Source organism: Zosterops lateralis (assembly GCF_965231275.1).
Source record: "Zosterops lateralis genome assembly, chromosome: 15".
Taxonomy (NCBI): Eukaryota; Metazoa; Chordata; class Aves; order Passeriformes; family Zosteropidae; genus Zosterops; species Zosterops lateralis.
The window spans coordinates 8,949,105-8,972,868 of record NC_139775.1 but is presented as its reverse complement, the minus strand read 5'-3'; the positions used below and the strand labels follow the sequence as shown (position 1 = coordinate 8,972,868).

The window sequence follows — 23,764 nt, the reverse complement described above, 5'->3', positions numbered from 1 at the left end:
TCAGTGGAGCAGCAGCAGCAAAGAGCATTCCAGCCCTACTGCAATGTCAATGGCAGTATTGTACTGAGCTTGGTGACACTCCTTTTTGCCCCTTGTGCTACATCTCCATACCTGAGCTCCTGCTGGGTGGCTGTGGTGTCCAAAGTATCCTCAAGCTCTGTCTTAAGAGCCTCCAGCTCTTCACCGAGGTCTCTCTTTTGCTTTTCTGCTTTGTTTCTTGCAGCTTTCTCAGACTCCAAGTCTTCCTGGAGATCAGAAATTACAGATTCCAATTCACGGATCTTCTTGAGGGCGTTGTTCTTCTGAGTAGTTTCATCTTCAAGCCTTTTTGAAAAAGAAAGAGCATTTCATTTTAGAAATTAAAAAAAGTAATAATGATTCTACCTTGAGGAAGTCAGTATACACTAAAGATTTGTAAATTCTGTGCAAGAAAGTGCCAAGGAAAGGGAGGACTGTTGCAAAAAAATCAGACAGTTGTACTTATCTGGATACAATGTCTGGAGATGCTAATCAGTTGATTCAGCAAATTTTGGTTCAGTGTTTTTCCTCTAAAGTTTATACAGAAAATCTACTGACATTCTAGAGTGGATCAAGGTCAGACTTTTAATTAATATTTGCCTATTGCCTATGAAGTAAATTGTTTCATTTCATCACGTGTGGCAGCACTGCCCTTGCCTATGGGAGGAGGAGTTTTCATTGATACCTGGAGGTAATTTAATAAAATAGACTATTTTTCTATGGATAAGCAATAGCATAATTATTTTTTAGGACAAAAGGACATTTGGAAAATGGGAAAGCACTTGGAGGGGATGAACTGAGAGATGAAATTCATGGCTGGAGCTTCTCAGTGTCTGGGAAGGGGCAAGATATGTTCCAGCCTGGGCTTTCCACCATGAGCAGACCAGGAGTGAATACCTGGCCAGAGCAGCCTGCAGCTCTTCCTCCTTCTTGGCCAGTTGTGCCTTCAGGTCAGCAATTTGTGCCTGGAGCTCTGCAATCTGCTCATGTAGATCATTTGCCTCCCCTTCCAGCTTCCTCTTAACTTTGTCCAGTTCTTGTCTGCTCTTCTCTTCCTTCTTCAGCCGCACTGAAAAAGGAGGGGTTGTGGTCACCAGACTGTGGTAGTGCCAGGAGTCCTTAATCTGATCTCAAACTTAGGCCTCCAGTGTGGCCATGCATTTAACTACAAGTCACTGTGGTTTTGGAGCAACATGCAATGCCTTATTTCTAGCCATCCTAAAGAATAATTTCTTTGTCTTTCTCTAACATAAGCATTTTCCCCCTCATTTTTTCTCTCTACTCTTATATATATAACAAATAAAAGGTTTCTGTTGATTGGCACCACGGGCATTTGGTAATTATCACCAAACTGGCTTCAGCATAAAAAATTTGGAAATACCCCACAGATTTTTAAAAAGTTCTCTCCAGATTCTGTTTAGACTTTTTTGTTCTGTGCCAAGGAAAAAGAAGAAATTCTACAAAATGCTCAATAAACTATTGTTCATGTTACCTTCAAGTTCAGAAATCATAGATTCATGTTTGTTCTTGAGCTTTGTAAGATTTTTGGCTTTTTCTTCTTCTTCTGCAAGATTTGTTGTTAGATCGCTTATTCTTTCCTCAAGTTGTTTTCTTTCCTTAAGAAAAATAAAATACTTCTATTAGCAAACGTGTCTGCCATTGGTGATCATAAATCAACTCTTTGCCAACCAAGAATGTTCAAGAAATTGTTCTTTCATGCTGTATGTCTTGAGATTGTAGTGATACATTTCAATTTTTCAGTTACAGAGGAGCTATGGAGTGGTGTCTATGACTCCCATGCTCTCTAAGCTGCTGCTCTTAGAATCTTGTGCTCTCTCTGATGGCTGCTAAGTACAGAACCAGTTCCCAGGAGCATCCCCTTTTCAAAAGTACTGGAAGACATTCTTCAATTTTAATAATGAAGTTTGGTGGAAATTATTTGGTTGAAAAGCCAGAGAATTATTTAGTCTGGTCTTGGACAAGAAGACATGTTTTCCACTGATTTGTGCTTGACTGCTGTAAATATTTTGCTTGAAGATATTGTTGCTACAGCAGATCTCAAACACAGTAGTTTTACACAATTTTGAATTGTTTAAATGAGCACAGAAAAGTTATCAGAAATACATTTGATACAGGCTGAATTGATGGCCTGGTGTAACTGTACATCCATGAGATTAGATAGTCACGAGTGTTCCTGGTGTTCTAGTGGAAGAGAAGGTTTTCTCTCAACTTTCACTGTTTTCAGAGTAAGAAAGTGGACTCAGAACACTCACCTTGCTTAGCTTGTTATTCTGATCTTCCATTATCAGAATATCATCTTCCATTTTCTTTATCTTGCTATCTGCTGCTACTTTTTCAAGTTGCAGTTTCTGCCTTGCAGCTTCTTCTTCTTCCAGCTGTTCCTCAAGGTCCTTTAGAGGGGAAAAAGAAACCCACAAAACATGAATTCTGGAAATAAAATACTACTTATATAATTCTTAAGAAATGCTTAATGCTTATTACTGTATGTCATAAACTTTGTTGTTTTTATTAAGAACTAGACAATCTGTAATACTTGACAACATAGAAGGAAAGATTTGATAAAATAATGTTTTAGAGAAAAGATTAGGACTGAGATGAGGAAGAAGAGAACTTTGGGGGAAAGAGCATCAACTCTCCTTCATTCAGTAGCACAGACTTATATCCAACAGAGGGTTGTGCAGCAAGCACTGTCCTAGGATCTGAGATTTTCCAGTCTCTGTTGTGTCTCAGTGAGATCCAAGTTATTGTCTGTATTTGTCACTTTTCCCTCCTTACCAGCATTTGTTGTTGCATCTTTTTCTTCTCTGCCTGCAGCTGCTGGCTGCGCTCTTCCTCCTCCTCAATTCTGGCTTCCATCTCATGCAGGATCTCCTCCAGCTCTTGTTTCTTAGCAGCTAAACGGACTCTCATCTCCTCAGCCTCAGCATACAGCTCAGTTTCTGCCTGAAGCTGCTCTGCCAGGAGGTTCTTCTCTTCAACAAGCTGCACAAATGAAATGGAGAGGAAGTTAAGGCTTGGAGTGCAACTTGGTTGTTTTACTGGACATTCCTGGGGTACAGGCAGGCAGCTCCACCACACATTCTTGTGTGGATGTTGGGCCTTTACTGAAGTGACTGGGAGCTTGTCTGCACTGACCTTCTGCTCTGGACCATTGCTATGAAAGCAATCATGAGTGCAAAGGAGAGAGACACCTTTATTATAACAGCTTTTAGACGTGGTAAAACAACAGCTTGTGTTTCCCAGAGGCTCAGAGCTGTAAATCACCTGTGAGTGCTTCTGTTCCAGCTCCTTCAATTCACTCTCTGCTTTTTGTTGTCTTTCCTTAGTTTTCTGTAGTTCTTCATCCTTGGCCTGCATTTCTTCCTCTTGGCGGGTGACTTGCAGCAGTGGTTTCACCTGGAAATGGAAAGGGTTTTTAAAGAATGTTTCCTGTCAGGATTTGCTGAGCATGGTGCTTAAAGGACTGACTGGCACTAATGGTAGTGCTGGACTGAACAATGCTCAAGACTAGACAGATACTGTCTCCAGCCAAGCTTGATGGGAACATCTTTAAAGCCCTGAGCCTCAGCAGTGTTGCTCTTGGCTGCCTCTATGCTAATTCCTGGGGCCTTGTGAGCACCTCTACCTCTGATAGTGTCACCTTTGAAATGTCTCCAGGCCTATTTTCATCCATTGATAGTGTACAGAAGTTACATCTGCTTAGAAAGGCAATGTGCACACACAGGTGTGTGTTACTGCCTATTTCTGATTGCAGAGGAGATTGCTGTCAATAATCCAAGTAGGAAACATTTTCCAAATCCAAACTGAAGGCCATTCTTGAAACACTCAAGCCTCTTTAATAGGAAAATAGACATAATTTGCATGAGTGCCCAGCAGGAAGAGGTTTAGTGTCCCAGGTAGGAATTCCCAAGCTACTTGGTTCTCCATAGATACATCATTCTGGATGTTCAGAAAATTCAGTTTTACTCAGTGTTCTCATTACCCACCCCTGTTAAATTATTTTATTTTGTAGCAATTAAAAAAACCACAAACTCCTAACATGCATAATCCTTTGTGAATTTCCGCTTAAGTAGATTGTTTTCTTCTCAAGCTAGAACTACCTTTGTAGTTAATGGCATTGTAGAACTATCTGGAGTATCTCTAACCCCAAGTTTTGTGAAACTAATGGGGCTCTTGCCACCAGCTGCAATCGGCTTTGGAACAAGGAGTGTACCTGACAACATGTACCTTGATATCATGTGCATTTCATTTCTTTTGGAAAATTGAGGAGAAATTTACTGATAGTAGTCACTCACTTTAGTAAACAGTCTCCACCACTGCCAGTTCCTCAGCTTCAGATAAGCAGCACAATTTCTTTGGATAACCTTCATTGCAGTCAACTGTTGCTGTCTCTTGGCAAAGGCTCTGTGATTAAAAACATAAAGCAAATTGGTTCAGTCTGAGAATAGAAGGTGTGACCAGCCTCACAGTGTAACTGCTTCCTTGTAATTACACTAATCAGCCTTTTCTGGGCTGGAAGTGCAACCTTCATTGGACAGGAGTTCTAATGCAATATAAATAATGATGAAATATCTCAGTATCTTCAGTGTGCTCTGTGGAACACTAAAGGTCCCTGCAGATACTCTGCTGCAGAAAACATTCTATCTGTTAGCACAAATTCTTACTTTCTTGCTAGGTAGCCTCGGGACATAGCTTGGAAGGTGATAATAACATCTGTGATCTTCAGGTCTCTCTCTTCTTCCAGGTGAGCCAGAACACCAGTTCTGAAGAAGATTTTACTCTGTCCAATTCTGTACAAGTTGGGATCAAGCTCTAGTGCTTTGATCTGGAGGAAAACAGGGGTATTTGTTAACTCTAGTGCTGAGGTTTAGGGTACTAAAAATCACTGCTCATTTCTCTTCAGTCTCAAAGCTTTTACATAAGAATTATAGCCCTGATTATCAAGAGGATCAAAAATGCTTTCCTCACCATGAGTATGCAAGCCTGCTTCCCATCCATGAATCCTTTAGGAATGGCATTTGCAGCAAGAATTTCATATCTGCCAAAAGAAAGATGCTTATGTTAGGGAAGTTGAAACTGAGTGGTTTTGTACAGACAGACAGACAGACAGACAGACAGGTGTTAGACCAGCCAGAGCTGGGGCTGAGGGGCTCGTACCGCTGGCGGAACTCCTGGAAGACGATCCTGTTGGGGAATCCCTGCCGGCAGATACGGATCCCTTCCAAGACACCATTGCAGCGCAGCTGCTCCAGCACTAAATGGGCGTCAAGTTTGCCAGACTGAAAAGGGAACAGGAGGTATTTTTAGCATGAATTTTCAAAAATGTTACCGTCCACATGTCTATGAAGACATTGTTCAGCTCTGCCATGTGCAGCGAGCAGCTCAACAGGAGTAATGTGCCAGGAGTCTGGAAAGTGAGCATCTGGAATTTACCCTTTTTTCATGGTTTGGAATGATGCAGCGGACAAAGTTGGGGTTGGTGTTCCTTAGAGTGGTCATCAGTTTGGTCAGCTGCTCCTTGTAGAGCTGTCCAACGGTACGGAACATGCCTTTCTTGGTTTTTGAGGCACTGGGGAGTGAGCTGCTTTCACTCATCTTGGCCATTTGGTCCAGCCCAACTATACGGTCCACTGAAATAGAAAAGAAAGAATGGAACAGTTTAAATAAACTATCTTTGCCTCACATCACACCCATCACTGGCATTGCAGCTTGCCAAAGAGGACAGGTATGTTTTTTATGCAATAGAAGCATTCTGACAAATGTACTAGAAGCCCTTCTGGGTAAATAATCTACTTCTGTCAAAGATGAAGATGTGCATTTTGTTAAGTAGTGACAGAATGGAGCAACTGAATACCCAGAAGATATTTTATTATGTCCATGAATTAAATACAACTCCACAGAACTTACATGAGAGGCTTCATAAAACCTAACAATAACCTGTATTAAATGAGGTCTACAATTTTACATACCCAGCAACATTTTTAACAGTGCAATTAATAATTTTTATTCTGAATAATATTAAGGAAATTTTTTGATAGTGCTTTAAATTCTCTAATGAAGTTTTTCATTAATGATTCTTTAGAACACATTATTCTTATATCTTAGTTCAGTCTCTTCTATGCTTATCACGTTCACACTTGTGTGCTGCCAGCAAGAGATGGCTGTCAAAAAAGTTCTGGTAGGAGATTCTCCCTTTAAACCCCATCATTGATTTAGAGTTGCGATTCATACCATCCTTCCAAAGGTCTGCTACGAATTTGTCTGAAGACTGGTTCAGCAGAGAAGTCACATTGTCATTTAGTGGATCCATGTTCTTTGTCAGCCAGGCAGTTGCATTGTAGGTAACCTGCAGGGAACAGTGAGTGCTCTACATCAAAATTTGTTCTTGGTAAGAAATCTGGAGTGGCCAAGAACACAGGGCACTGTATTAACACAAATCAGACAAATAATGTGCAAAGGTTTCTCGAGTTGAGAGTTGAGTATTTATTCTCATATGTACTAATGTCTTTAAAAAGTCTGCTTGTTAAAAAGAGAATCCAAATAATTTGGATTTTCAATAACCTCGGTGATGGTAATTTTTGTTTTCTTGTGAACTTAGCACCACCACGAATTGCAAATCTTATTTCATGTATTGTGTAATTAAAAATAAGCACATTTCATAATTAAAACCATATCTCATCAATGCAAGTACCAGGATGTTTCTCTTTGATCCTTTGGGTATCAAAGAATCAAAGTTCCCTAAGTCAAAATAGCTCAACATGTCCAGTACCTTTCCTGCATAGTGCATTATACAGAACTCTGTTTTATCCTTGAGTTGCTTGGGCTTCTGGAATTTGGGATGGTTGCCTTGTTCTGAAATGAGTTTCTCCACAAAGGATGTGTCAGTGGCCTTGGGGAACCAGCACTCTTCATCCAGCAGAGCCAGGACACCGGGAGGGTTGGTCTGCAATGGGAGCAGTATCAGATCAGAATCATCACAAGCAGAGGCAAACACAGGGCACCACCTTCTTCACCCCTGAGGGTACAGACCCTTCCAGGAAATAAAGGATCTCTTGTTGTACTGACACATAGCTACACTACACATGTAGGATCCCACCTACAGAGAGAGAATCTTACTGGTCTTTCGATCAGCTCAATGCAAGGCTGCAGGTCAAGGCCAAAGTCAATGAAATTCCATTCAATGCCCTCTCGCTGGTATTCCTCTTGCTCCAATATGAACATGGTATGGTTGAAAAGCTGCTGAAGTTTCTCATTAGTGTAGTTGATGCACAGCTGCTCAAAGGAATTGATCTGTGAAGAGGAAAGAAGTGAATTTGTAACGTTAGAAAGAGACCTTCAAGAGTGAACTTAAATGACAAGATGGTATTTGCTATTTTGTATTTATTTTTGCATATTAAAATAATTATAATTTAAGGATCTATATGAGTTTAATCATCTTGTGTCCCACAGTACATACCTCAAAAATCTCAAATCCAGCAATGTCAAGGATCCCCAAGAAAGAAGCTCCTTGTCTTTTTGTTTTATCAAGAGCTTTGTTCACACGGGCCAGGATCCAACGGAAAAGACGCTCAAATTTTGCCTTGGCCAAAGCTTCTATGGCAAAGTCTGCCTGGAAAAGGAAAGAGGAGACTGTAAGTGAAAGAAGAAACCCACTTAGAAGTGAGACAGAAAATGGATGGTTCCCTTTAGAGAAGATGTAAGGAGAAATAGAAATAGGAAAAGGGAGAATAGCTCCAGGAGAGCTGAGCAGAGGGCATGTGGTACCTGCTCTTTGGTCTGGGCTTTCTGGACAACATCTCGTCCGACCTTGATCCTTGGGGTCAGAATAGATCTTGTGAAATCTGTCACATTAATCCCCATCAGGTGGCACACCTTTTGTGCAGCTGGAATAGAAAAGTGAGATTTTGTTTCAGACTGAATTGCCTCTTAGCTAGTCAGTAAGTATGAATAAGAGTAGCTCAGCAAGTATGCAAAATTATTTATCTTCCCTAAAAGCTCCTCTATTGTACATACAAGAGATGACACTTGTCATAAAAGTAACATTTGTGATCCAAGCAACAAATTCACCATTCATCAATTTATGGATTCAAGATTACTAGAAAAGGTAACAAAAATTGAGCTGATATTAAGCATGGTTTATATTTTAAAGCCTGAGAGCTACATAGATAATAGCAATTAAATAAAAGATATTGATAAAGAGTGCTTATTCAGTTGCTGTTTTATCAATTTCTTAATGCTAACTAGATTTTGAAGTGGAAAATCATACCGGTATCATCTGGCATAGAAGCTTGATCAGTGTTTCTCTCCTTCTTGAAGACAATATTACCCAGTTGTAGGACAGATGAGACGACCCTCAGTATAGCTGAAAGAGAAACAGGTGATATAAATGAGGAACAGAATGGCCACATTTTGAAAACTTTGTTCCCTGCAATAACATTTTATTGCCTGTGATAGTCTGTACCTCTCTGGAATGAGTAAGGTCTGTTTTAAAGGACTATGCCATAAACTACAGGAGTTTGAGAACTGATTGAGCAAAAATCTCCACAATCTGTGCAGTGGAGCAAATGGGCCAGTCTGGGAACACCAGCACCTCAAGCTAAGTTAGGCTGGCTCCCCAGGCAGATCCCCACATCTCAGGAATTTTTCTCCCACTCACAGTGCCTATAGCATCTTCACTGCTCAGTCACTCAAGAGTATTTCTGTCTTTAAATATATATATATATATCTATATATATCTATATCTGAATTACCAGCAGCTCCAAAAATATGTGGCACTTCTAAATGTCCAGTTATTCAGGGACATGTGGATCTTTAGTTGTGGAACTAAAATCAAATGTATATATACCTTTAAAGGATTAGTATCAAAATACAGAAGAGGTATTTATTAATGTTGGATTACAAAATATACATAAATGTGATGCCACCTAATCTTAGGTAGTAAAATCTACTGATATGTTACAGATGAGATTGTATGGGGGAGTTCTACTTGTTTATCTGTAAATTTATCTAATTTACACAGGAGAAGAATACCGTCCTAATGATCTTCTATTTTAGAGCATGAAATCAGAGGGGTTCAGACAGTGAAATACTGAGTGCTGCTGCTGCAGTGGAGAATGCAGCTGCCCACGCCAGTACTGGCAGGAGAGCAGAGCAGTGTCCAGCAGCACCACCCTCCAGACTGGCCAAGGCAATCCCTCGGTCACTGATGCAGGTGAGGGATGTGCTCTGCTGCTGCAGCTGCTCCAAGGCAACGGGAGGACGCTGCTCCTGCCACCAGGTGTCACTTGGGACGTGGCAATTTGCATCCCAGGGCCCTGCACACTCCCGGAAACATTGAGAAGTAAAAGCTGTGCAGGTGGATGGCTCTGGCAGGCCCACGTTTTCGAGGCAGTTTAGTTGTTGTTTCGTGCTCTTTGTTTTTATTTCTCTTTTCTCTGAATCAGTGAGTACATATGAGCTATTTGAGCCTGTTCCCTTTCTTTCAAAAATAAATCAGATTATTTTGCAACATTTTCATGCTAGTTGTTGGAAAGTTCTGAAAAATGGCTTTAAATGGTCATTACTGTTGATAGAGCTGGCTTCAACTCAGTAATCTCTTTTTGGATATGTAGGGGAGTCCAATGAGAAAGAATCCCTTTCATAAACACAAATTAGCTTTGCAAAATGATTATTCTGGACAGAATTAACCTCTGCATTTGCATCTCTATGTAGTGTCACTTGCAGATATATGTCTTGAATATAGTGTTGATAACAATTCTCACATATCTGTTCCTCTTCAGTAAAGCCCATAATTTTCATGGCTTCCAAGGTCTCCTGGAACATTTCATCATCTTGTTGAGAAGGAATAGGCACATAGCCACTAGATAGAAAGGTGTAATTGTTGAAGCCTTCCAGCAACAAATCATCTAAAAAGAGGAAGAAAAGCTTTATTTAAGTGCATCTATTGAATGCTCTTGGTTCACAAATTCTCCTAAGGAAACAGAAAAACCCCAACATTATCACCAAAGGAAAATTTTGCTTGTATGAGAAGTTAAGAGTTTTATCAAATATTTTCAAAATAACTATTTCAAAATAACTATTTAGAAAGCTTGATGGTATCAAGTTTCTAGTTTTCATTAGTGACTCATTGCCCCTGCACTTTGGGGCAATTTTCTGTCCTATGGACATGAATTGATGCTTCCTTATAATTCACTTGAGAAAATTGTTTTCTATAGCTAAAATACATAGCTATTTCTATGGCTGTTTATTCATAGTAAGGATTGAATGACATGTAATTACAGAAATTAAGATAAATACTGAAGCTAGCCATTGCTCAGACTATTCAATGAGATGAGAGAGTCATTAGTAAGGAACTTACTTCTCATTTGTTCAGAAGCTCCAGCAATCAAATAGTAAAAGATGTGAAATGTTCTTTCATCTTTAGCCTGACGAATTGCACGGGATTTTTCAAGCAAATCTGTTTGTCAAGTGTGTTAAAAAATCAATAACATGATTCAGTCCTTTCTTAATTGTGCCATCACCCTCAGAACCATTTATGGACCATTTTTGTGACTAGAAGCTAATAAAAAGGAAGTTATCAATAGTGTAAGTATTTCAATACCAGTTTTTATTCACTCTTTAAAAGCTAAAGTGCTGTAGATAAAATCTCAGTTAAGACCAAAAGCGTTAAAACAGAATTTTTTCCTAAAGATTATTTAGCAAAATAAGAGCAGAATGATAAACTGTTTGTTGCTTGAAGCTACACTCAAGGTACTTCTTTATAGCTGCATCATTCTTTATCATTTATTGGAGCAAGACGCTCCTTCTATATGCAAAGATGAGCAGTGCAACACTGAGGAAACCACCTGCATATTAATATGTTCATTAAAACATACTAGCTCATAAACACAGCCAAGGGAACAGGCAACATACTTGACAAGCAAGGTCAGACTGAGCTGAATTTCTCTGTCCGTTTTCCCTGAAAAAATACATCCAGGTTATTGATACACAGCTCACTGCTCTGGGTGTGTAATTTGACTCAGCATTAGTATTTGGCATCCAGGCAAGAAAGTCCTGTGGACATAAAAATGTCCCTTGCCATTGCCTTATGCATGGGCTGTCCAGTTTGTGAAGCTGTATTTGGGGAATAGCTCCCTTTCCTATAGCTGAGAAAACAGCCCTGAAAACATAAACCTGAGAGCAAGACAGAGCTGGCATCAGCACAAACGGGCCCACTTCCCTCTTTCTTTGTTTATAGCAACCTCGGCAATATTTGCCTTTCTTAGACATGCAATGAGCTTGTTTATCTCTCAGCAGCTCAGTGAAAAGGATACAAGTCTCGATGTTTGCTCCCACAATGTAGCCTGTCACATCGAAGTTGATGCGGATGAATTTGCCCTGTGAATGAAGAGAAGATCTAAATTAGGCTGTTCTTTCAGGTTATGGCAGGTTTTCCAATATTTAGCCAGTATTTAGCCTGTTTCATGTGTACATCACCCTCCCAAGAATACCATACTTGACAATCTCCTGCTGGGATGACCTGTGGGACAGCCTGAAAGGGAGTGGACTTCTCTGATATTCCCTCTGTCAGATTCCCCCCACATTTTGTTCAGGTACCTAAAGGGACAGGAATTCTCCCTACTGGATTAGCCTTTGGAAGGGGGGTAGGACAACGTCTTTGTTCTACTTTGATTTCCACAAGGTCAGTGAGGGAGCAGGGTTGGATCTGTGAAACTCTGCTAAAGCTGACCCACATGATCCCTGAACTTTACCAGGAGGGAGCAGAGGTGGGAGAGGAAGGTCTGCAGGGAAAACAGGCATCTGCCAGCACTCCCAGAAAAAAGTGTCATCAGATAGTGACAGCTCGCAGCTCATGACATTCTAACTCCAATCTGTATAAGTGTTTTTTCTTTTTTCTCCATTTTTTTTCTTCCATTTTCTATTTAACATCTTAACTGTGCCATAACAGTCACACCTCGAGATACATACTCAACAATGGTGCAAAGAAAATGGAAGTACAGATTTGGTTTGCAAATACTCTGAAGGTGGATATGTGCTAGAGCAGGATGTGACTCCAAAAGGTCACACATAGACCTCAAATTGTGAGAGAGAGACAGTGTTACTGTCAAGGCCTGATGTTTATTCTTCTATCAAGCCAAATTCCTATTTCAGAAGGGAATTTTAAACTGTTTTTAAGGGATCAGTTTTATAGCTGTCTTTAGAGAGAAGATGGGGGCCACTGTCTGTACACTGGGTTTTAAAAAGTTTCAAAAGTACCTCCCCCCAAGACAGATTGAACTGGATTTCTCCTACTTACGAATCTGGAGGAGTTGTCATTCTTCACAGTTTTGGCATTTCCAAAAGCTTCAAGAATAGGGTTTGCCTGGAGAAGCTGTTTTTCCAGCTCACCCTAAAATTCATTCAAAAGCAGTTAACACTAAACTTGATAATTACTTGAAACTAACACTCGACCACGGGAGAGAAAGCTGAAATCTAATTTAAGCCTCTAATTTTTTTTGCCAAATACTGCATTTCATGTGGATTTGTTTTCATTCTCCATTAATCTTTGTGTTTATCTATTTGAGCAATTGACTGCTGCCCTGACTCTTTTCCAGCCTTGTTGCCTGTGACAGATCAAACTCCATTAATCTGTTTAGCATCACGACTGGCCTTGCTTAAAAAAAAAAAGGGTCATTCAAAGTCAATTATTTTTTCCAGTTTAATATAATTTTTAAAAGGGATGTTCTTTAATGAACCTCTAGCATGTCTTTTCCAAGTTAGTTTATTGAGACCCTTTGCTAGCAAATGACAATGTAATTAGAATAACTTGCCGAGAATAATTTTAATGTAATGCAGCACAAAGATACAAAGCAGATTTCATCAAGTCTATTAATAATGATCCATGCAAGGCTACATAGGTTAAATATGGAATTGCATTGATTTATTTCAAACTAGGATAATGAATTCTCATGCAAACACACAAACTTCATATTATATTGTTAATTGTGATTGGTAATTGCTAAGGAAACAAACCATGCAATGAAACAAGCATGCATTTAATTCTATATATTTACCTCATCCTATTTCTAAGCAAATCAATGAAGTTGAAAAAATACTTTGCATATGTATACAGCTTTTCAGAACTTTTCATTCCACTCTGTCTTATGAGATCATTTACATTCACATTTACTTTGCCACACTATTCTTTGAGTACTACTCTGTAGTAATATGCATTATTTCAAGCAAGTCACCCTGAAAAGGAAAAAATCCTTGATAGATAATAAGATATAATTTAAACAATTTTAATTAGAAATTAAGGCGATATTTCATTTGAATCTAGGAAATAATTTGGAAAATGAAAGTGCTTCCCAATTAGTGTGCAAATCTGGTGAGCTTTGTCTAAATGTCACTTCTGAATGCCTTGTAACTTCTGTGTCAATGGTGAGAGCTACCACAAAAATATCATTAAAAAGCTTACTCCCCAAGAGCTGGAGGAAGAGGGAAGGAAGATTTCCTAAAAAAATTCATACAGGAATCCCAGAATAAGAAATGAACTCCTAAAATTCTCTGTACTGGGCAGCTCTGTCCAGTTACACTCTGTAGACTTAAAATCTCCAGTATAAACAAAGAGTGTTGCTGCAATCAGATGGTGGAATCTAAAGTAGAACCTTGTCTGTTAAAATGGGGCAGACACCACCTGCTTCTACTGAGAACTGAACTGTGCCCTAAACCTGGGTATAAAACTTTGGCTCCAGATGGCCAGCACTGTGTGCAGCCCTAAGTCCACCAAACTCCACAGAGGTGCCTGTGACAACCATGAAATAATTTAGTTTTTTGAAAGAGATTGTCAAAGGAAGTACTAAATTAACTAAGGGGCAACACTGTCATAGCTGAAGTCTGAGAGGCAGCAGTCAAAAAGGGGCAAAAAGGACTGCATGAAAGAAAATAAATCCCATTTGCCTGGCACAGAAACACCAAGAATGTGCCAGCAAACCTGCCTGTATTCCCAAAGCATTACTATGTGGTGTGGCACACAGAGAGGAGGGCCTGTAACACCTGCAGACAGGTGCTGCAGTGGGAATTGCTCTGTTACACATCACAGCAGCAAGCTAAGAACATGCTAACTCTTATGCTGGTGAACAATTCTCAACGGTTACATGGAAATGTAAAATCCCAAGCAATAACAAATGGAAAGCATGCAGCCACACAAATCAAACACTGTGAGGTTTAGGAATTATTTCACAACAGTCCTAAAAAGTTCAACCTGAAGCACACAAAGCATTTGGGTATTTCATTCAGAAACCACATTGTTTAATTTCAGGCTGAATGGCTCTTCCAGGATCGTGGGAAATTTAATTCAAACTCTGGCAATTTGAACACACACAGAGATACAGAAGAGGGTGATATTTGAAAGATGACCCTGCCTGTGTCAGACCTCATTCTTTACCATGGAGCCTGACACAGTTAGGGTTGATTTGTGAGAGCATTTGGTGCTATTGTTGCTTTTTATTCATATCATACAACATATTTCAACAAAATCTCTCTTAAATTTTTGGGGTGCAACAATAGCATGCAGATCTACACTCAGTGCCTTAAACACACATCAAACAGTCTAAGTTACTCACGTAGGCAAAAGATGGACCTTGCTGTGTTGGATAACATGGTATAAAACAAGTGTCAGTATAATTTCCATTAGACAGACATTTTTATTGTTTTTCCTGTACTTAAATAACCAGTACACAATTTCCATGCAAATAAACCAGGAATACAGGTATAAACAACCTATTGCAGACATACCAAGGGTATAAATACCATTAAGATACATAGAGCATTTCAACTGAAGAAAGGAAAAAACCTGAAGCAAAGAGATGGGATTTGGATTCAGTCCCAGGTTAGTCTCTCATGACCAGACAAGGGCAAGTATTTTTATGATAAATCCTTAGTTCTTCTCTGGTGCATTTTGTTATTCATTATATTTTAATGACTGAAATTGCAGTGTCAGTAGTCCTAATCACCCAATTACTATTTGTCTGCATGATATAGAACAAATTAGACTTTTTCTCAGCTCCTCTCTGATGGATATTTCCGTTCAGATCTGTCTCAGGGTAAATTTGGTCCTGAGACTCACATAATTCCCCAGAGGAGTCAACAGCAACTGCAGTTAGAGATGGCCTTGGCACCCCAAGTTCATTTCCGCCAGCTAATGAGCAGAGACCCAATAGGAAGCAATTACCTTTTTTGCATAAACATTAAATATTAAACATTAGCCTTGGAATGTTTCCGCTAAAGTTAATCATAGATTTCTAGGAAATACTACTCAAAAGGACATCTACTCCCTCCCCTACTCCAAATTAGAATCCACTGTTCATAAAATCCCAGTTATTTGTGGTGGAAGAGGGAGGGCTGCACACCTCATGCTCTGCTGACACATGGGCAGGGGCAGCTGTGAGACCCAGCACAGGGGTCATGAGATTTTACTTTATTTCCCCCATCCCTACTAATTACTTATCTTCCACCCAATCTTGTATTTGAGACACAATGAATTGCTTCATTTTTTTGCAGAAGTTTTGAGTCACATTTGAAAGGCTGGGAATGATGTAGGACCTGGAGTTGTATCATTGGGAAGAGTAAATCAGCTGAGAGCCTCAGCCATGGTAATGATCTCCAGGAACTGGGCAGGTAAATGGTTCAAAGTAAGAAAATGAACTTCAGTCTGTCAGGCAAGACTATTACAAATTTTTAAGGAACAAAGCACTTAGAAAAAATTGTGCCTTTCAAAATTTTACCTCTGACAGAGCAGTAAAAAAAAAAAAAACAAATACAAGTTTTATAGTGAGACTCTTTGCTAGTTAGTAAGAAAACTTACTAACAAATCCAATCAAAAACCTTGGAAGTTTAAATGCTGGTATACATTTTTGTGATGCAATTGGACAACATGTTAGTTACATTCTTTCCCAAACTTCTCAGCTGGCAGAGGTCAAGGGTAAAACAAGGACTCGAGCCCCTGCAGACTTCAGGGCCTTCATGCTGGGATATAAATAGGTGCTATGCCTATGGAAAGCTATGAATGTTTCTGTTCTCCCTAAGCACATTCTGATTTGATGCCTAAGATGGTGTCAAACAAATTTTTTTCTTCTATAAACACAGAGCTGTAACGTTGCTGTGCACTCCTAATATGCCAAGTGTTTGACAAGGCACAGTCCCTGCCTTGCAGAGTCACCTCAGTGCAGCCCCAGGGCCCGGGGCAGAGCTGGGGAGGGAAGAGCTCACTTACAGTGACACTGGTGTCCTTCTTGCCCTTGTGTGATGAAGCGACAACAGCCAGGTACTGAATGACCTTTTTGGTATTTTCTGTCTTGCCAGCGCCAGATTCACCTCTGAGGGGAAAGGAAATAACACAAAAGAAGGTGGGTAACCAGTGGAGCCTTTCTGCAATGTAGATGTACATAATTTATAAAAACAGGTCTGGAAACTGCCCAGCTCAGTTCTTATCTACCCCAGAACACCACCTCTCAAATCCACCTGACTTCAGCCTGCAAAGAATGCGTTATCAGAGTTATATCTCTGTCCTGGTAGTATTTTGAGTGGACATTGGGCTATTTAAGGGAATTATAAAACATGATGCATTTTTGAACAGCAGTTCATCTTGCTTTGGCAGCATCTGAACACTTATTAGAAGTGGAGTTGGCAGGGAGTCTGCTTATATTTTAAGTTCAAAAAATACAACATTAACTATGATGTGATACAGCAGTAAAAGAAAACATCAGCAGTAATACAATGGTTTTCTCTTCTGAAACTCTGGCATTAAAGTAGACTAACAGCTTGATCCTGCCTCATCTGAACTTTGTGTTCCGATGCTCCTTGAATTCAGTGGGACCAGGAATGGAACTGCCTGAGGTGTCCCTGCTCACTGGTAATGAGGGACATTGTGGGGAGATGTCTGACCAGCAGAACTGACATCCCAGCTCTGCTCCATGCAGTGTCCCTTGGGAAGCAGGAAGGCAGTGGTAACTTTTTCTCTCTTGGAAGACTTCCAGGTTAAGTTTATTTACAACTCTTAAACCCTCTCTTAAAGTAAAAGAGTGGTTTTTCAAAGTACAGATTTATACAGTCTTTTCTCAATAGAAATTTCCAGTCAATTTTCCCCTCTAATTGTTACATTACATCATCTTATGTCTTTCAGATACTTCTGGCTCTGATGATTATATGGACAAAAATGTTTTTATACTGTCCTGCTCAGCAGTTAAAAAGGGTGGTAAAGTGGGTGTGGATATAACAATCAAATTCCTTCAACTGAGCTGGTGCTGTGAGGAGAGCAACAATTTAAGCTGGATCTCCTTTTCTTTGGATCTATAATAAAATGGATTTTTAAAAATAAAAGAACAATACATTCAAAAATCCCAGAGATGTTTATCAGCTCTTTTGTGCCTGAAACTGTTTAGCTGAATCCATTGCAGTTCTGCTTCTTTTCCTAATTAGGAAATACAGGAGTTAATTTCCCTACCAAAGAACCGGTGATAAATGGACATAAAAATATGGAGAAGTTCTAGACAGAACTTTCAATACAGAATGGCATTGATATAAGCCTTAGGAAACCAGATACAATTCCTGCCTGAGGTATGACATGATAAGAACTGTTTCTTCTGGCTTTTAGAGTTTGAACAACAAATAATTGAGATTAATAGATTCCTTTTCACAAGACCTGGGTTAATTTGCAGAGTTTAGAGATTGGACTCATCTCTGCCTGGGATCTAGTGCTAAAACATTTCTATGTTTTATTGATAAAAATTAAGTGTCCTGGGAACAATTCCAAACCAAGCACACCAATTTGAAGACATATGCATACAAACTTTTCAAATAAATCCACCTTACAGCTTTGTTTCTTTGGAAAAAAAAAATCCAACCAAAACAACTGTCTTCAAACAAACCCTGGGCTTTGAACTATTCCATTTTATTAAGGGTTATTTGTAGTTCACCACATCATCATTACATTTCCTTTCTCCCAGGGCAACAGTGCCCATCTTTTGGCTTTTCCCTGAATCCCTGTGAGTATTACCATATATGGCATCATTTTACTTGTAATTATCCCATCAGACTGTAATGCTCCTTAACTCTTTGTTTCTGCACAGGCCAAGGGCTTTCCTGTTTTCTGCAGACAGATTTTGGGACTTGACCTTCCTTTTGAAATAGACAATAAAACAGTTCCTCAACATGAAATAGAAAACACACAGAACCTCAACTGCTTTAGGTTAATTAGGAAAAAAGTCTGCAAGGTCAATAAGTAATGAAGAATAACATCTCCAAGTAGGTGTTTGCCATATAAATGCTGTTACTACTCTTCTAACCATCATCTTCAGGAAGCAGAATGACCATTTATTTAATTGAAGCCTCTCAAATAATTCTGTTTCCTGCCATACCCAAGGCATTTATTGCCAATGCTGTTCTTTGCACCCAGCTCAGATGGCCAATGCAAAAAACCAGATCAAAAGCAAGTCCCATTGCACAGCTCTGAGCAGCCCAACAGCATGACTTCAGCTGCTTCCTGTGCAGGTTTTCCTCCTAAGAAACTCTTTGGCTTTCCCAGAGCAAAGGGCTGCACCAGGCTGACAGGCTTGCTCTGTTTAAAATACCTCTCACACTGTGCAGTATAACTTAAACTTATCCTTCCCTCGTTGCTTGCCAGGCATTGTTTTAGGACCTCAGTACAGGATTTAAAGCACATAAACTCACATAAATAGTGCTCAGCTGTAATAGAGGTTTTATACCTCTTGAACTACGAAATCCTGCACAACTCCATTGCCTTCACCTTAAATGAGAATTATCCCAGCTAGAATAGGTTTCCAAAGGTGACACTACCAAACTGGCCCCATTGTTGAGGTTGAGCCTGTGGTGCAACTAGGACTCTTGTACATTTGAGAGCAACTGAGAAAAGTTAGTTTTAAAAGTGTATTTTCTTCTGTTGTTGAAAATTTGAAAGCTTTCCACGTTAATATTATGATATGAGACTTAGCTTAACTGCACTTTTGGAATCCTCTGAAAAGCAAAGACAGAATTTATTTCCAGCACCTGTTTCAGTGAGCAATGAACCACAAGAATTGCCCGTTCACACATCCCTTAATCTGGCGGTGCTGGCACTGGGGGAGTCCCTGTGGGCAGCACACTCAACGAGGTGCTCTAAATCACATTAGGGCTTGGCAGCCTTTGCCATGAGTATGGGACAAACATAATGAAAGGTTTATCCTAGGCCAGCTGTACCCCACTGGACACTTGTCTCAGAAGCCACTGATCCTACGGATTTGCTTCCAAACCAATTCCCAGGGGAGGCGGAGCGGAGTCAGCACCAAACTCCAGGGTTTGTCAGTGTGGGACAGGGGCCAGGAGCAGTGTCTGCCAGCTACAGCCTTGAGATTCACTGAGCTGGGAGAGAGGAGTTCAGCTCTCCTGTGGAGGAGCCTTTGACTAATGGGGCTTTGCAGTTTGGAGATATTCTGGATGATTTTGGATCTTGACACACGTCAGGGAAGGAAATGGGCTGGAGTCCCATGGCTGGATGAGGCTCTGCAGAGTTTACCCAGAGAGAGAGAGAGAGGGGAAGAAGAGGAAAAGGGCAGGATGGCCACTGCCCCACTCAGTGTTTTGTCTGCTCCCATATCAAATTAAGTGGAAATATAACCCTGCTACTTCCCTGTTTTTATAGAAGCTGTTTAAACTGAATGCATGTTTTAAAAACCAGAAAGGTAATGAAAAAGTGCTTGATTATAGGTACAAGTACTTATTCCCACAGACTTCACAATACCCCAAACACTCAGAACTTTGATCAGATTTTTCTCATTCATTTAAGATAGCTTTTTTTTAATCTGAAACTTGCGCATAGTCCTCTAGGCCACATTTGCTTTCTAGAAAATTCTCTACCTGCTCTTTTCAGGAAGTGGCTAAAATATGATAACCCCAAGATCAGACAGGTTTATGAGGAAATTGTTGAAACTCTCATGTGGTTATCTATGCAAATAAGCACTTGTGGAATTTTTAGTGAAAAACATTTTGAAAACTCCAGGAGAATCCACTTGTGTGTTTAGAAATCAGACAAGAAGCCAGAAGTCTCCTTTGTGGGCTTGTGCCTTTACTAACATTGGAGGGAGCTTGAAAAGCCACAAGTCACAGGCAGGAATTTCAGGATATCCCAATAACCAGGCAGAGCAGTGGAGGCTGCTCAGAACAGTACAGAGACCAAGACACAAGGGTGGAAAAGTCTTACCTGCCCTGGTTTTCAGACACATAAAAGAGTAAGTTTTCACATTTCATACTTTTAGTACAACATTATGTATTGTGTATGTATAATGTATGTTATGCTACATTGTGTTACGTTACAATAATGCAGCCACAGATATATAAACACAGCCATGGTATAAAGTTGGGGTTTTTTGTGCTGTAAATGTGCATAACAAGATGTGGGATTTTGAGGCTGACTGTAAAGTGCCAGAGAGCAACTGGGAGGGAATGACACCAGAGGGTGTTCAGTGATGCCGCCCATGGGAAAGAACTGACAAGAAAAGGATGTGTGTGCACAGAGGAGAGGGGGCCAAGGGCAGTATGAGTGCAGTTATTAATGAAATGTAGAGAAAATAATGAAATCTGGAAAGACAGAGGACTCTGAGGAAGCACTGGAACCCATGAGCATTGAAGACAGATGGAGATTTTAAACATACCATGGTCAATGACACAAAGAGTAGGGACTGAAAAAGAATGGAAGCAGTACTTAACCAGGAGGGTAGGTTTAATGAGCTGGGGGTGAAGAAGGTATATAAATATACCCTGAGAATTGGTATATTTATAGTCAGAAACACAGAATCAGGTTCAGTTCTCAGATTTGCCCCCCGCCTGTGTCCCAGGAGCATTTCAGGGGATCCATACGAATCCTTACATATTCTTTTACATTTACAGCACAAAAAACTTAATACCATGGCTGTGTTTGCTAATTTAGGTACCAGGCCTTGAAAAGTTCAAGCCTGTAGCTATTTCAAGAAAAAATCCTGGCTGATCAATGCCATGGAGTCTTCAGTTTTTGTTACGTATTTTAGGCCAAAAGATAATTTCCTATAATTTCTAACAATTCTATAAAATACTTCAAATTGCTTCAACTTGACAGCTGCCAAGCTGAAAGCTAAGTGTGTTTTCCTCTTTCTGCACAGCTAAATAAGGCCAACAAGAATGTTAAACCAGTAGTGGTTGAAGTTGGGTACATTGATTTTAGTTTGGCCAATCTTTTTGCTTTAGAGGACATGTGAGGACTGTTTTAAGCCGTGGGTTGTGATGCACATCCAACATACACCAATTACTCTAAACATCTTGGGGAATCACTTGCTGTGCTGTTTTCAAAATGGGAAAGGCATTTCATTCTATTTTATATATTAGTGGATAGAAAAGGCATTTATTTTTCTCTATTTTATGTATTACTGGTGTGAAACACTAGGTTTCCAGCAAGATGGCCAGTTAGTTTCAGTAAATGGTAGCTGCAAGAAGTGGATCCTTTAATGGATTTTCATGAACAGAAGGCATTGATTTGCAAAAGAAAGTCCCTTTCTTCAAAGTACCAATGTTCCAAAGTTAAAAGAAGATTTACTAGTGGAAAAATAAACTAAAGTACAGAAATAGAAGGAGGAAATGCATATTGTAAATTAGTCTTCATAACCATGACATGTTTCATCCTGGGAAGAATGTGATGGTCAATTTTCACTTCATCATAGCAGGAATTTTAGATTTCTTTCTGGTATTAATGCATTTGGGGGGCAGATTTTTGATTTGTACACTTACAAATACTGAAGTCTTGTAACAGAGGTTAAAGCTATGAGAGCCCTTACAGTACCAGACACAGTAAACAAATTTTATTAGATAATAATTTTGTTCCAGTCAGCAGTGGCAGTCAGAAGTAATGTTATGGCTGGTGATCAGTGGCAGTGCTTTTTTGAGGGTAAATATATATTCAGTCAGTGGCCACATTTTCTCACATAACCTAAACCTGACAGATTACATTGCATGAACCTGCTGTAAATAATACAATGCCAGCTCTGCAAACATGTTTGCATTTACAGAGAATCAAACCTGATCTTTTATCAGGAAAACTGGAAAATGCCTAATTTAGCAAAGACAAAATTTTGTCAAAAGCATTCTTGATGGCATTCAAGCAAATAAAACCAACTAATAAGCAACAGAAGAATGGAAAGAGAGTTAAAACTGAGGGTCAAGCAGAAGATCCTTGTCCAGTTCAACATTTTGAGTGATTTTTCAAAACAGGCAGGAATGACAAAACAGTGGGATTTTGTGAAGTAATAACCAAATTATTCACTGTAAACCATTAAATCTCTAAGTTCAGAAAGTCAATTTAAAGAAATAATTTTATGCATTAAAGTTTTCCTGTGACACTGATACCTGCTCTTTATCTTATGAACAGGTTTATCTACTAAAGCAGGTTTGGGACTGGGGTTCAAGCTTACTGAAGGTGAGGAGAACGTGTCCATTCCATCAGAATTTGAATAAAGATATTGTGACATTGAGATACACTAAAATAGATGAGTTTACTTACGTGCACAGGATAGACTGGTCTTCTCTATCTGTGAATAAAGAAAAATAATCCATTAATTAGGGAAAATGGCTTTTCTGACAGAAGCACTTACATTTATAAGGATTTACATTGAACAGCCTAGGACTTCTAAAATCTGGCTGATCATGATTAGTAAAAAGTGCTGGGTTCACATCTTATTTAATTTGCCCTCGAATTTAAATAGTCATCCCTAATGGAAATATTTTGTACAAAAAATGAACAAAAGGTTAAGAGGTCAAAAATATTTTTTGTAAATTCCATTAGAGATGAACTGTAATGAGGACAGCAAAAAGATCAGGCTCCCTGTAAGAAGATTAAAACAAAATTTCAAACCTGAACCTCAAGTTTTTACTATGCTTATGAACTGTGGCCAGCAGCCCACTCAAAACAAAGTCTGGACAGATAAGGCATCAACAACTAAAATGCTTTAAGCTGGTCATGCAAAGCTTTGACTTTTGAAAGCAAAGCAGTTCAAATACCTGAATAATTTAGCCTGTATTTCATTTCAGACTGAGAGACAACTTTTATCAAGAGGATAAGTAATGCCTTTGGGAGATCTTCCAAAGAGTAAGATAAAATAAGATACTTTAGATTATACAAGATCATGTCAACAAGCATGTAAGTATTCTTTACTATGAGCAGACCATCAAACACATTTTGGACCAAGATTTATAAAAAGGAGCACCAAAGTTTCCATTTCTGCTGTGTGAGGCACGTGAGAGGTTTGAGCACACCAGTGCCCAGTGTTCTGTAATGCTGCAGGAAGGGTCAGGGTTGCATCCCATCTCCACCAGCTGTTCTTGGAGCAATCCTCCCTGCCTGTTCATTTGAATTCAGAGTTTCTCTCTACCTTCAGAACTTTTACACAGATTTTTCTGCCAAAAGGCATGATGAGCATGTTTGCTGTGACCCATCCTAAAGTACAATTGTTTCCTTCACTTGTCAAACACAAGTTTCCCAGTGAGGGGAGGTATTTCCAGCCCTGGAACTACTTGGAAGCAGACTTAAACAAGGCCTTGAGCAACCACCCCAGCACTGAAGTTTGCCCTTCTTTGACTGTCAGTTTGCCTTCACAGTCTGTAAAAAAATCTTCTGACTTAGGAAAATAATTCCCAGGCAGGTGAAACACATTTTAGAAAAGTTTGTTTA

The 23,764-nt window shown here is 39.6% G+C and overlaps 1 protein-coding gene across 3 annotated transcripts in view; it reads right to left on the bottom strand.

Annotated features, from left to right (window-relative positions):
* Positions 1–23,764, bottom strand: part of MYH11 (myosin heavy chain 11) — a 52,933-nt gene that overhangs the window by 12,677 nt on the left and 16,492 nt on the right. For 2 of the 3 annotated variants that reach the window (XM_083872575.1, XM_083872577.1), the window contains exons 4-27: positions 22,598–22,625; positions 16,292–16,394; positions 14,643–14,663; positions 12,335–12,427; positions 11,352–11,415; positions 10,397–10,495; positions 9,801–9,944; positions 8,306–8,401; positions 7,804–7,922; positions 7,496–7,648; positions 7,156–7,329; positions 6,809–6,982; positions 6,271–6,385; positions 5,473–5,669; positions 5,197–5,318; positions 5,008–5,077; positions 4,704–4,864; positions 4,335–4,443; positions 3,304–3,435; positions 2,815–3,021; positions 2,292–2,429; positions 1,511–1,634; positions 916–1,087; positions 112–324 (exon numbers count right to left, since the gene is read on the bottom strand). In XM_083872575.1, coding sequence (XP_083728701.1) covers positions 112–324; positions 916–1,087; positions 1,511–1,634; positions 2,292–2,429; positions 2,815–3,021; positions 3,304–3,435; positions 4,335–4,443; positions 4,704–4,864; positions 5,008–5,077; positions 5,197–5,318; positions 5,473–5,669; positions 6,271–6,385; positions 6,809–6,982; positions 7,156–7,329; positions 7,496–7,648; positions 7,804–7,922; positions 8,306–8,401; positions 9,801–9,944; positions 10,397–10,495; positions 11,352–11,415; positions 12,335–12,427; positions 14,643–14,663; positions 16,292–16,394; positions 22,598–22,625 — 3,028 coding nt within the window. The remainder of the gene's footprint in view (positions 1–111; positions 325–915; positions 1,088–1,510; positions 1,635–2,291; positions 2,430–2,814; positions 3,022–3,303; positions 3,436–4,334; positions 4,444–4,703; positions 4,865–5,007; positions 5,078–5,196; positions 5,319–5,472; positions 5,670–6,270; positions 6,386–6,808; positions 6,983–7,155; positions 7,330–7,495; positions 7,649–7,803; positions 7,923–8,305; positions 8,402–9,800; positions 9,945–10,396; positions 10,496–11,351; positions 11,416–12,334; positions 12,428–14,642; positions 14,664–16,291; positions 16,395–22,597; positions 22,626–23,764) is intronic. The other variant, XM_083872576.1, reaches the window with a different exon arrangement.